At 36.9% G+C, this 13,877-nt stretch overlaps 3 protein-coding genes across 11 annotated transcripts in view; 2 read left to right on the forward strand and 1 right to left on the reverse strand.

The window, feature by feature from the left end:
* Positions 1-10,748, forward strand: part of LOC129565273 (sister chromatid cohesion protein PDS5 homolog B-B) — a 132,788-nt gene extending 122,040 nt beyond the window's left edge. The window contains exons 1-10 of one of the 9 annotated variants that reach the window (XM_055439950.1): positions 3,749-4,346; positions 5,025-5,134; positions 5,302-5,687; positions 5,761-5,968; positions 6,055-6,223; positions 6,348-7,086; positions 7,316-8,694; positions 8,817-9,079; positions 9,297-9,515; positions 9,685-10,748. In XM_055439950.1, the coding sequence (XP_055295925.1) occupies positions 5,054-5,134; positions 5,302-5,687; positions 5,761-5,968; positions 6,055-6,223; positions 6,348-7,086; positions 7,316-8,694; positions 8,817-9,079; positions 9,297-9,515; positions 9,685-9,972 (3,732 nt within the window). In that variant the 5' untranslated portion in view covers positions 3,749-4,346; positions 5,025-5,053 and the 3' untranslated portion in view covers positions 9,973-10,748. Of the gene's footprint in view, positions 1-3,748; positions 4,612-5,024; positions 5,135-5,301; positions 5,688-5,760; positions 5,969-6,051; positions 6,224-6,347; positions 7,087-7,315; positions 8,695-8,816; positions 9,080-9,296; positions 9,516-9,684 lie in introns of those variants that run through there. The other 8 variants (XM_055439945.1, XM_055439946.1, XM_055439947.1 and 5 more) reach the window with 8 other exon arrangements.
* On the reverse strand, positions 643-3,258 carry LOC129564929 (UDP-glycosyltransferase UGT5-like). The gene is made up of 8 exons (XM_055439179.1): positions 3,244-3,258; positions 2,872-3,106; positions 2,296-2,523; positions 1,992-2,207; positions 1,528-1,879; positions 1,396-1,460; positions 1,280-1,300; positions 643-1,161 (listed from the first exon to the last, which is right to left on the reverse strand). The coding sequence occupies exons 1-8, from the start codon at positions 3,256-3,258 to the stop codon at positions 746-748; spliced, it is 1,548 nt and encodes a 515-aa protein (XP_055295154.1). The 3' UTR covers positions 643-745.
* A 478-nt stretch (positions 10,749-11,226) lies between the features above and the next one.
* Positions 11,227-13,544, forward strand: LOC129565283 (serine protease gd-like). The gene has a single exon (XM_055439978.1). It carries the CDS (start codon positions 11,779-11,781, stop codon positions 13,219-13,221), a length of 1,443 nt encoding a protein of 480 aa, XP_055295953.1. The 5' UTR covers positions 11,227-11,778; the 3' UTR covers positions 13,222-13,544.
* Positions 13,545-13,877: the final 333 nt, after the last annotated feature.

Below are 13,877 nucleotides of genomic sequence, written 5' to 3' on the forward strand. Positions count from 1 at the left end.
TCTTTGGCAAAATTATAGCTCTGGACATTATCTATCCAACGGTACCATACACTTTTGTAAATGTTAACTCCCGACAAAGTTATGACCAAATTATAAAGTGGTAGCCAACCTGCAGCAAACTCCCCTACATCTTATTTTGTTCTTACCTAATATTATCGTTATATACTAACACTTCAGATAGTTCAAAAAATGATGAGTGCTTCTATACACTGGGTTTCGAGCTTAAGTACATTATTATTATACAATTATATAAATAACTCATTTAGTGTTTATATAGATGATTGAGTATTGTCATAATTTGATTACTATGGAGAACATGTTCATTTTTGACTTATCATTGCGTGACTTTGATTTTTTTCGACGATACTTCAAACTACATAGAAATAATCATTTAGCATTTTCAGATATGAGTCATCAATTTGTCTACTACCATTTATTATAAATAGTTCTATATTATTGTCATTTGAATCAGCCTTGGCCGTGTGGAAAAGGCCTAACAGTGTTACTGTATTAGTACACTTTCAATCAAATTACCAATGTTACTTCATTTAGTTTATATAGGTCAAATATGTCTACTTTTTTAACCGTCAACGCACTGAATCGTTGAACTCTCGGAGCAAAAATACACGCACATTTGCAGTTTCGAATAATATTTATTTTTGGCTTTTGAAAACCAATACCCCTTATCTTTCCAAAACAATTAAACTGCCACAATTCTTTTATTCTCGAACCGGCTCTCATTTTATCATTCACTTTCTGGTGTTTTTTCCTTGCTCAAATATTTAACTGCCAGGTACAAAATGTAAATAACCGCGAATGGTGCTAAAATGATATCAAGCAGCAAGTACGAAAACAAAGACATGTTGACGGCATTTGATTTCAGATGTTTTGCTCCCTTATTCCGAGCCACGTATTCAATCCAGAACATTGCTTCATCCATTGGATGCATCAGGTTATCATTGAATAAACTCGCTAATTCCTTTGCTCGATTGTAATATGATTTGTTGGTTAGCAGCTCATTCAATTTTGTTGAAAGACTTTCAAGTGTAATATCCGTGTATGGCAATTGAAGAGCATTTCCAGATGCAACCGATTTGAGAGAATTTCTCATTTGGTCGCCGAAAAACGGAATAAATAGCATTGGCACTCCACGAGCAGTTCCTGAAATATTTTTGATTTCTAAATATCAACTAAATATGTATGAAAATTTATCATCGGAAAACAAAATGATGATGACTTCAAATCATTTGAGTTTATGATCACTTCAAAGTCAATTCACCTTCAAATGTTCCAGACATGCCTAAAATAGATAAATAGAATAAATAAAATTAAAATTAGCGGATTTGAATTGGTTTTTGTATTAAATTTGACTTAATGAAGTTTTCAGGCAATTACCTCCATGTGTAATGAAAAGAATAACGTTTGGATGGGCAAGTATATCCGCTTGGGGTAGCCATTTGCTAAAAAAGGAAGTGAAATCGATGTATGAAATTATATTTCATTTATGCCCAACTTTTATATTCATACCTGATTTTTACATTCGGTGGAATATTTGGCAAAGTTTCGGTTTCAAATTTCCAAATGACTCTCTGTTTCAATTTACTAAAAATGTTGAAGAATAAAGCGATTCTTTCTGGTGGCATATCAGATGATTGAATGAATGAACCGAGAGAAAATAATATTGCACCATGCTTTGAATGATCGAGAAAGTCTTTTAAATCTTTCGGCAAAGGTTTCGGTGGTTTCATATGAGCACCTCCAACATTTATTATGGTAGGCATTTGCGGTCGTGGTTTTGAGGTGCTTCGATGCGTGTTTGTGAGAATCATAGAAATATTGTTATGCAACTCTTGCACAGATGGCAACGGTTTTCCATCGCCTGTTCAAAATTGTTATTGTCGTTTTCAACTCAATTTTCTTTTCTTAAATAGTCACAAACTGTTTGCAATAAAACAGTTATTAAAAAATCCATTATCAAAATCAAAACTCACGCGCCAGATGTCCAAAATAGCGTTGTGCGATCCTATTTTGTTTTGGCAACACGATCCAATCTCTAAGTGCCCAATCATACAGCGATAAAACCACATTGTAAACTCTTTCCGAATAGGTCATGTCATCGCCGAATGGAAGTATCATATGGGCGATATGCGACCAAGGTGTCAGCATACCCATTGTACGATCGAAAAAATCCGAGTATCCATATGTGCCTGGGTTTGATAAAAAACAACATATTTTTCCACTAAAAACCTAAATTCTTTTGCAAACAAGTAAAAAAAGATTCAAATAAAAACTCACAAATTGTAACCACCGGCGCATTAAACTTGTAGCCGAACATAAGCCAACTTTCACTAAAAAATTCTTCTATTATTACCAAATCAAAGTGTAAATCGTTGCTATGAATTATGCGCTGCACATCCGGATGTTTTAAACCATATTCACTTGATGGTGTTGCAACTATATCATACAAGTGAAGCGTGTCAAAATCACTTTGGCCGGTCTTTTTGAATAAGTCATCTTTGGAAACTGTTGAATAGGAAAAAAAAACGAATGGAACAAAATGAGTGGTGGTTTTCAATGATTTTCACTCATTGGTGGTTGGTTTTCTTTCATTGGTGGTTATCATCGTCACGCTAGTTTTATTTTATACTAACGATCCTGTGCAAGTGACCCACACACCTTTAGATGAACGCTCGTTTATAGCAGAGCTGTTTCACAAAGGACAATAACGTCGATGAAACAAAATCAAAACGTTTTTTCAACTCATTTTCTACCGAACGTTCGATTTTCTATATAAATTATCCGATTTCTCGCAAAATTGGTAGAAAATGTGTTGAGGTAAAAATTTGCTTCATTTTTGTGGGTAGAACTTACAAACAGCAGACAAATCATAGGGTGGATCGATTAAAATTTCCGTATAATTTGGTGAATTAAAATTGGAAATTTTCTTGTTCACAATTGCAGTGACATGATGGCCACGGTTAACCAATTCTTTGAGGAAATTCTGCAGTAAAAACCAGTGACTCGGACCAGGGAAAGGCACCAAAAATAGGATTTTGTAACCATTTGAAATGGCAATGAGCGAAAAAATCAGAATTAAATGATGTTTCTAAAGAAAAGACACGTTAAAATTTGATTATCTTTGAAAAGAAACCTTTTTTTCATGAAAATTTCAATGTGATTGTCAAAGTAATACAGAATATATTTTAGTATCCTGAAACTAAATTCCCTCTGATTCGAACCTACCATTTTGAAGCACATCAAACGACTGTTTCGAAAGTAATTGGAATACACTTTATTCAATTGTGCATAAACAATTGAAATAAATTGTTTTTCATTTCAACCGTAATAGAGTGCAAATCATCATTATTGAATATACCTTAGGTAAAAACAAAAAATAGCGCTAAAACATTACGCTGCTGATTTTCACTGCAATAAATTCAAAGAGAAAAGTCATTGCAAATGTTATTTCAAGTGTCCGCTTATCATCTGTTTATAGCAAATATTTTTTTCATTGCAAAAATTCATGCATATCATCATACAAAGTCATCAAATATTTTAAATAAATCCTTTTCCATTCATTTTCATTTGAAATGCATTGATCTGAGAAAAAAAATCTCTTCAAAAAGTACTAAAATGAATACGAGCGCCGTTCACATCAAATGGAGACGGTACATTCTGCAACTGAAAAAAAAGTGGTGTTATACCAGTTTTGCTATAAAGCGGCTTGATGCTGTCAAACCGATGACAGCTATAAAAATTACCGGCGATTGCTGTACGCGCTGAGTGTGATTGGTCTATATTGCCAAGTTTGTTGTAAGCCATCTAGCGGGGTCGTTGTCAACTAAACACCAGCATACAGCACCCAAAAAGTATAGCAGACGCCATTGAAACCAAGATTTTCTTATTGATCGTACAGAAACGAAGCAAACGTCGCAAAGTATTCACGCGAGCGAAAAAAAAAATTATATTCTAAAATATTCAAGTAGAAATCATTGGCGAAGACAGAAAAATGTGTGTAACAAATGGAAATTTACGTATTTTATTGAGATAGAATGTGAAAAAAATTGCCGTGTAAACTTACAAATGCGCATCAATGCAATCGTAGCAGCGAAAGAAAAAAATAGTGTTTAGTGCGTGAATACAACGCAAAGTGAAAGAGAGACAAGAACCATTTGATGTTTGTTTGTTTGTCGCTACATTTGAGTTGCGGAACGCCAGCCATTGAGAAAAAAAGAAGAAGAGGCGAACACACAAAAAAAAGCACAACTGAAAACGGAATATTGTTTTGTCGCATATAGAAAATATTGCATTTTCTCTTGTTCATATAATTTCTTTTTCGTTTGATTGTGATTTGATAGTGAGTGTGATTATTACGATAAAAATTATATGAAATTGCGATTCAATTTTTGTTGGTTTTGCTGTGAAGTTTTTTAGTGAATTAATGGCGAAAGAAAAAAAAAGTGAAAAAAAAAATCGAGACTAGAGATGAAATTACAGGTCGATGTAATGTGTGTGGTATGCATCGTTGCACATTTAGATGCATATTTGCTACATCGCCGTTTTTAGTTGCCAATTTTCGCAGCGAGAGACTTTTCTACCAATTCTATTTCGGTGTTGTAAACTTTCATTTCGACATACAAACACAGTTGTTTCATTATTCGAATGTCACTAATATCAAACAATAAATGCTTGTGTTTTATTTTCGTTCCTCCATTCTATGCAATCATAACAAATAGCGTAGTAATATTCGCACTTTGCGACCGAATTTTTATTGCAATTTCGTATATAAAACGGCATATTGTTCATGAATACCGATATTTTGAGCCATTTTCGATTGTGATTCTCTTCGTGAATAGATGGCAATGTGTTTGGCGCGATAATGTGTTGTTGTTGTATCAGTTTGATGTGATGCTATGGATTTTTTGTTTGTTCAAACATTTTTGTTTGAAATAATGAACAGTTGATTTGTTTCACACTCAAAATGTCCAATGTCAATGTTTTTTTTCTCTGTGTTTTCATTTCAGAAGCATCAGCATTACGTGTAAAAGGTAAAATGACGGAAATTATGTATCCGCAGGGGTGCAAGCCACTCAGAGAAGATTTGGGCCCAGATGAACTCATCCGACGACTGAAAGTAAGTGAAAATGTGACAAATTGATATTTTTTCCATGAAAATTCGCCATTTTTTCGTTGAAAAATCGTCAATTTCTCCTTTCAAAAATCGAAGTGTTTTCAATCAGCATTTTCACTGTCAATCTTTACCTCGAATAAACACACAATTTTCTTTGTATCCACTTCCAGAATCTGGCTCACACCCTGCAAACGATGAGCCAAGATGAGAACAAATATCAAGCGTATATTCCATTGGCATTGCACCTGGTTGATGATTTCTTTTTGACACATCAATCACGTGACGTTCAACTGTTAGTGGCTTGTTGTGTTGCGGACGTGTTGCGCGTGTATGCACCCGAAGCGCCATACAAAGAAGCCGACCAGATCAAAACGATTTTCATGTTTCTCATTCGACAATTGGAAGGCTTAAAAGATCCAAAAGATCCGGCATTCAAACGGTATTTCTATCTGTTGGAGAATTTAGCGTATGTGAAATCGTTCAACATGTGCTTCGAATTGGAAGAATCTCAAAACATATTCTGCGGACTGTTCAGCCTTTTCTTTAGAATTGTAAAGTAAGTCACAGCCCCATTTGCATCATCTTCAAAACAATTGACACATGCTAACAACAAAAATCGTTCATTTCAGTGATGAGCACAGCGGCAAAGTGAAATCGTTCATGTTGGATGTGTTGTGCCCGCTAATCACTGAGTCAGACAATGTGTCGTCACAATTGCTCGACATCATCCTAATTAACATAGTCGAGCCGCAAAAGTCATCGAAGAAGAACGCTTATCACTTAGCTAAAGAACTGATCATTAAAACAAATGAGACGATGGAACAGTACATTCAACAGGTAATCCCAAAATGCTGATACCAAAAGCCAGAGTATTTTCTTCGAAACCCATTTTAACCCTTCTTGTGTGTTCTTGGAAATTGCAGTTCTTCAACCAAGCGTTGCTCATGGATAAAGTGAACAAAACGTATCAGATTTCATCGCGAATCTACGATTTGATTTATGAATTGAATGTGATTTGCCCGAACATTTTACTACAGGTTTTGCCACAGCTTGAGTGTAAATTGAAGGCGGGTTCAGAATCGGAACGTCTGAGTAAGTTAACATTGAAGATAATTCCTTCAATTTCATCTTTTTTCAATTATTATTTCGCTTTATCGAAGTCATCCTTTGCCCCAATGTAAGTTCGCTAATCGCATTACCATTTTGACATTCACAGAGGCGGTTGCATTGTTGGCGCGTATGTTTTCCGAGAAGAATTCCAACCTTGCCAAACAGTACAGTGCCCTGTGGCGACAGTTTATTCAGCGTTTTTGTGACATCGCCGTACCGATACGCGTGAAATGTGTTCAGAGTAGTATGCACTTTTTGTTGAATCACCCAGAGCTACGCGATGAAATTATCGAAGCACTGAAATTCCGTCAACATGATGGTGATGAAACCGTTCGATATGAAGTGGTTATGGCGATCGTTGAGACGGCCAAACGTGATTTCCGCATTGTATCCGAATCGGAGGATCTGTTGGAATTTGTCAAAGAACGGACACTGGACAAAAAGTTCAAGATTCGCAAAGAGGCGATGAGTGGCTTGGCTTTGATCTACAAAAAATACTTGAGCGACGTGGATGTGCCAGAGGCCACCAAGAAAGCGGTCAACTGGATTAAAGATAAAATCCTGCATGGATACTATATGACTGGGCTAGAAGATCGATTACTAGTTGAGAGACTGCTGATCACATGCCTTGTGCCGTATCAATTAGCACCCGAAGATCGTATGAAGAAATTGTATCAGCTGCTGGGAACGATTGATGATAATGCGATCAAAGCATTCATTGAGCTGCAGAAGAATCAACTGAAAGTGCGCAAGAGCGTTTCGGATTGGGTTAAATTGCATCGTGCAAAGGAGCTCACACCGAAAATTCAAAAAGAAATGAATATCATGTGTCAAGCAATTTCCAAGTGAGTATCATTTGGCTTATGAGTATGATATATTAAGAGAACGTTTACATTTAGTTCAAAGTGACTTCATAAGAATCATGGATTAACTTAAACACTTACAATGAAATCTTACTTGGGGGTATCGCATGAAGAATTGGCTCAAGCCTTGCATTATGAATTCCATTCGGAATTTTTAAAATTCAACAAAACCGAACCGAAAAACTAACTCTCTATCTCCACTTTTCCACAGACAATTGCCGGATCCAGTGAAAGCCCAAGAGTTTTTACAGAAATTCAGCTTGAATCTACGGAAGGACATCAACTTGTTGCGTGATATGGAAACAATTTTGCGTGGTGACGTATCATGCAAAGAGTGTGCAGACACAATGACCTTAGTGCTCAAGAAATTGGGCCAGCCAATAATGACGAATTTGTACTACAACACGGTGAAAATGCTGTTAGAACGGATTGCCTCGGTGATGGTGGACAAAACGTCAATCGAAATATTGGTTGGACTCATTGAGGATTGTATGAACGGTGGATCGGTCATCGAAGAAGTTAGCCTGCCACCCGAATCGGCCGGTGAACGTGGTCTGAAACTATTGAGTATTTTAGCGTATGTATTCTCGGCACATTTTCAACATGACACCATTCTGCGTCACATGATCGGTTTGTTGAGCTTCGAAGAGGAATACGTAGCACCATACGTTCTAAAAGCGCTCACATACCTGGGCCGTTACAAGCCACTGATCGAATGTCATGCGGATTTCTTGGTGGAACTGGCACCAATCTGCAAAGAGTTGGCTATTTCGGGTTTGCCAAAGCAAGCCAAACATGCAATCCGCTGCATGTACGTGAATACCCAACAAGCAGCCGAAGAAGATCCAACACTGCCAGCCAATTTAGATATTTTCCCAGATATTGTTGACTCGTTCAAGCACACATTGGATCCAGAGCACGAGAGCTATCGCACAGCAATCGTTGCCCTTGGTCACATCGCATACAATGTGCCAAATCGGTTCACTGTCCAAATAAAGAACACGATTTCACGTCGGATTGTCAAGGAGTTGTTGGTCAAAGATGGCGAAAATAACAGCGACAGTTTGCCAACTGGCGAATGGTGCGATGAGGAAAGTTTGCCAGACGAAACCCGATGCAAAGTGGAGGCATTGAAAACAATGGCCAGATGGCTATTGGGTTTGAAACAAGACGTTTTATCGGCACAGAAGACGTTTAGGATGTTGTCGGCATTCATCAAACAGCAAGGCGATTTATTACAATCGGGAAATTTATCACAGGCTGAAATGTCATGGCTGCGTCTCAGCGCTGGCAAGGCAATGCTGAAAATTTGCGAACAAAAAGGTGTCGGCGATCAATACTCTACCGAACAGTTTTATATGCTCTCCACCCTCATGCTCGATCCGGTGATCGAGGTCCGCGAACTGTTTGCGAAGAAACTTCACAAAGGATTGAGCAAGGGAATTCCACACAAATGCCTGCCACTGGATTTCATGGGATTCTATGCATTGGGCGGACGAGAGACCGAACGCAAACTACAGAAACAAATACGAACATACATTGAAACAGATGTGAATCGTCGACGCGAATATTTGAAAACATTTGCATCAGGTAGGCAGAGTTTGGTTGATTATCACTTATATGTGTTGTGAATAGAAGTTGCGTTTTCATTCTCGGACATTCAATTAAGCAGTGAAAATAACAAAAAAAAAATTGTTTTTATTCGATTTCAGTTGAAAAAGCTATGTCGCAATTACCACACATTTTGCCGGATTACATGCTCGTCTTTGCAGTGCCGGTGTTAACACATGATCCAAACTTCACATCGGTCAGTGATCCAATTCAATTAAAACAAATTGAAAAATGTCTTTGGCTCATACTTGAGCCACTCATCACAAATCGCGAGTTCTTCTGCTTTGGATTCTACAAGAATTTGATTCAACGCATGAAAAACCATCGCGACGCTTACAAACCGGACGACCCGACTGTGAATCATGTAAGTTTTTTCGTGTTTTTTTACTCCATCTTAGTTCTTTGAATGAGAACGATTGGACGCATCTCTTTTGAAGCCAATTGACAAAAATATGGTTTAATCAAAGAATATCACATGTAATTGGGAGAAAATCATGCCCAATGCTCATCCAGCATTCGATAGCTCTGACATAAAAATACCATAAAAACTGACGATTTTTCTTTCTCTTTGTTCATTGCAGAAAATGTATGTGATTTGTGATCTAGCGATGCACATCATACTGACAAAATCCAACAACTATGACGTGCGGGACTTTTCATTAGATGCCCGAATTCCGTCGATGTACTATCAGGCACAACCAGAAAGCTATCAAAATGTACAAAATTATATTCCTGAAGTGTACCTACCGTACAACAGTAATATGGCAAATGCAACCAAGAAAACTGGTATCGTTGTGCCGGTAAGAGAATTCATACATGCTCATTTATTAAGTCATTGGTTCTAGTCTTTATTCAAATGGAACAAAAACCAAATGACACTTATCTGAATTACCCAAAAATTACTTATCTTCAACTAATGTCTTCATTCTTTTCTCACATTCTCATTTAAAAAACCGTTCCTTCCGACAGACAACACGCAAAGTTCTTCGTTCCGATGATGAGATGGCAACGAGTTCAACGGCCTCGCCCACATCACCAACATCACCTGCATTAACCATTCAAGCTGCGAACCAAACAGCCAACACAAACACAACCAACTCATCGGCCAATGACACGGATGATGAGCAAACGAACGGAAAGGAAACAACGGCCAAGACAACACGTTCGAAACAATCGAATCAAACGGATGAAAATACAGAGCCACCAGCGAAGCGACTTAGGACGCGTGCCGCCACCGCTGCATCAAACCATCAATAAGAAAAGAATATCTTAGTATAAGAATGGCGTCGATCGCTCTCACATCTCCTTTCATTCGGTTCATTTTTTTTAAACAAGTTTTGTTGACTTCATTAAATGTGGAAATAACAAGAAGGAAAAAAACACACAGAGAGAGAATTTTTTTTTTGTATGAATTTCATCGTTCAATTCATTTCCTTTTGCGAAATGCAATTCGGGACAAAACAGAAAACATTGGTCATAACGCAAAGATAATAGAGTATACAATTTAAAGAGAAAAAAGAAACAAGAAAAAAAACACATGTTGTAAGCCAAGTTAATTATTATTGCGTATAATTCATTTTCACAATGATTTCCCCAAGTTTATTCTAGAAAGATTTCGATTTAGTTTTATGCTAATTTTTTTTTCGACGGAAATTATGAAAAGAATACCCTATATTTGTTTGTTAGTTCAAAGAAATTGGAATAACATCGCTCTGAACACATGTATGACACTTGATTATACCATATTTTTTTTAAATATTCGAACAACAAACCAATTTCATTTCGATAACCATTCATTCATTTTGTCAAAATTCTACCGCACTACAAATCCAAACTACAGATTCAAACAGCCCAATACAATTCAATAATTTATTGCATATAGTTATACCCTCTGTTTATTTCATTTACATTTAGAAAAAAAGCATTTTTCATATATTTTGTTTCAAACCTTAATTTTACCAATTATGTTCAATGAAATGTAATTGCAAATAAAATGATTTAATTTTGATAAAAATTAAGAGAATAACTCAAAACGATGTGGTTTGTTTTCCAGACAGCTGTACTGAGCGCGACTGTCGCACTGCGACACTTATCACATTTTATGCCAATTTAGGCATTACATTCGATGCCATTAAATGCTCACATTAAAAGAAACCACATATTTCATGTGTGATTGGTGAGAATGTCCTCAGTTTTCAGTGTCCAGTGCCCGGTCATACATATTCGAATATAAAGAATTTTTTCAGGGTAATTAATAGCGTACAAATTACAAAGTATTAAAGTGGTTCTAGTGCACAGTGTTCACCGCATCATTTAACAAAGAATTTGCTGCAAACTAGAAAATAGTAAAAAAAAAAAATGAGTACAATTATGACTTTCATCTCATGTTCAATATACAAATTGTTTTTTCGTTCAATTTCTGTCATATTTTGTTTTCCATGTTCGAAATGGTCCGAAGAACAACAGGTAGCAAAATGTTGAATGGTAAAAAAAGGAAAAAGAGATTACCAAATACGAATACGAATAAGAAGAACGAATAGTCGCAACAAGTGAATAGCAAAAACGAAGAAAGTCAATGACAAAGCTGATGAATGTGAATGACAGAGACATAGCATAACCGAAGAAAAGGAAGAAGAGACTTCGAATATGCAAATGTCAAGTAAATTGTCAAAATCGGCAATAACAATGTCACTGCAGGTACGAATGACAGCCGATTGGACCAATTTTAATCTTCAAACAAACAATTCATAACTTTGAATGTTTTGTTTTACTGCTTAGTGCAATAAAAATTAAAATCCGGCGACAAGGATTAAAGTAAAGCTATTGCATTTTTGTGATCGACAAGTATTTGAGTTGAAGAAATGAGTGTGTTGTGTTAGTTGCAATTTGGCATTCGAAGTGTAAAATTCCGATCAAATTGTTTGTTAGTTGTATCAATTCGGAGCAAATAGAGAGAAAAATTCATCTAAACGAAGGGAAAAAATTGTAGCAGAGTGAAGGAAAAACTGAAATTTTCTGAGTAAATTGGACAATCAATTGGGACCATCACATTCAAAAAGAAGGATGACAATTCAAGTGAAGCGGTTGTTCATCATAATTACCATAGTGACAACATTGGCCGTGGATTGTATTCCACTGAGTCCGTGTCCGATGAATTTCCACTACGAGTTCGACGGCCAAGAATGGATTGGAATAGCAAAAATTTACCCACAAATTTACAATCGATTTCGAACGGATCGCATAACAATGAATTTGTGGCTAGTGATAAATCAGCACATGCCGAATCTACAAAATTTGAATTTGCTACAGCTGAAAAAGTCGTTGCAAGCGACGTATGAAGATATTGCAAAGCGACGACCAATTCAATATCGCATCAGCTTTCCATTTCGGAATAATTTCCCCGAATTACTGTTGATACAAGTGAATGGTGTTCAACTGTGCCGAAATTCGCAGATATTTTACATCCCTGCGCGCATTGAGCTCAAATATACGTTTTTTTTGCCAACGGTCGAATCAGAAGAGGAGCAATTGGACGAGTATGGCGCGAACATGTCATTTCAATTCAACCCAAATGCACCAGAACCAGCGATTACCAATTCAATGATTGAAGTGCCAAATGTAGCGGAAAGAATCGACGAAGAAGACGGTCAACAAAAGAAGCATCCACGATGGCAAAAACGTTTACTCGCAACGAACTCACAATGTGGAACATACGACGAAGACTTGAAATATACGCAACTCATTAGTGGTGGTAATAAAATAATGCCCGGCACGTGGCCATGGTTGGTGGCAATTTTTGTGAAAGAGTCAAGAGCGAGCAACCTTGTTTTCCAGTGCACGGGCAATTTGATATCGAATCGATTGGTTTTGACAGCTGCACATTGTTTCAAATCCGACTCAAAATTGGAACCCGTTGCCGCACGCAAGGTTGTATTAGCATTTGGAAGACATGACATTCGTGATTGGACTGAGAAAAATATGGTGATTTCCGATGTTGACGAAATTATTGTCCATCCAGACTATTTGAGTAAAAAGGATTCGAAGATTTTTGATGCCGACATTGCGATTTTAATCACAAAGGACTTCATTAGCTACACGTCAATGATTAAACCGATTTGCCTGTGGCCATCATCAGTCGACGGTACTCATTCACTTATCGGAACCAATGGCACATTAGTTGGTTGGGGTCAACCGTTTGAAAATGTCGACGAAAATGTCCCCAGACGATTGACCCTGCCAATTGTTCGGAATAATCTGTGCTTTCCATCAGATCGATCGACAAATGCACGGCGAGTATTTTGTGCTGGCACCGAAAAACGTGGCTACGCACCATGCAACGGAGATTCGGGCAGTGCGCTTGCCATCTACGCGAATGGCGCCTGGTTTCTTCGTGGACTCGTATCAGCCGCACTCGGTGATCCCATTTTAAATCGATGTGATCTCAATACATACGCCATTTTCACCGATATCATCAATTATCGCACTTGGATTGACAGCCACATGTGAATAGTGTGGATCGTTTTTTGAAACCAAATGTTGTGATAAAATTCAGCTCAAGCAAAACGTAATGAAGTCATTTGCTCGCGAGTTGCTCGATTTCAAAAATTCATTGACCCATTCTTCTGTATATAAATGTCTCCATCATTTTCACAAAGCTGAATCAATAATTTTCGTATTATACATATTTAGTTTGAAATTACAAACATTTAACGCCGAGTGCAATGATCGCCTTCATTTGTCAGCAGTTTATTTGTACTGTATCGTTAGGCTTGTTTATGTTATGACTTTGCATTTTGCACACACACAATAAATAGTTAATTTACGAAAAACTATTTTTCTTCTGTTTATGGAATCAAATTCAACTTATTAACCTTTCTTCATAAGCATCATAGGTTGAACATTGATTATTCGCAATTTTTCTTTTGAACATGGGTTTTCCAGATTTCTTGTTTGATAACAGAAGGTAAGATATGAAGTAAGAGCGATACTTTCACAGCTAAAATCTTGAAAATTGAAAAGATTGATATTCTTTTTGTCAATGAGTTAGATTGAAGTGTTATAAATGAATTCCAAAGTGTCTGCAAAAGCGGGACCATTATCATTCACTTGCAAAGGTAAAAACTGAATCACGTTATCCGTTATTATTAAACACATTTACTTCT

The sequence above is a fragment of the Sitodiplosis mosellana genome, unplaced genomic scaffold, assembly GCF_009176505.1.
Source record: "Sitodiplosis mosellana isolate CC-2019 unplaced genomic scaffold, AAFC_SMos_1.0 Smas_scaffold_2, whole genome shotgun sequence".
NCBI lineage: Eukaryota > Metazoa > Arthropoda > Insecta > Diptera > Cecidomyiidae > Sitodiplosis > Sitodiplosis mosellana.

Coding starts and splice junctions, on each gene's coding strand:
- LOC129564929 (XM_055439179.1), bottom strand. Junction 1,301..1,395: donor TCTTTTCATTACACATGGAG/GTAATTGCCTGA, acceptor TATCTATTTTAG/GCATGTCTGGAACATTTGAA. Junction 1,162..1,279: donor CATGTCTGGAACATTTGAAG/GTGAATTGACTT, acceptor AAAATATTTCAG/GAACTGCTCGTGGAGTGCCA.
- LOC129565283 (XM_055439978.1), top strand. CDS start 11,779: ATGACAATTCAAGTGAAGCGGTTGTTCATCATAATTACCATAGTGACA.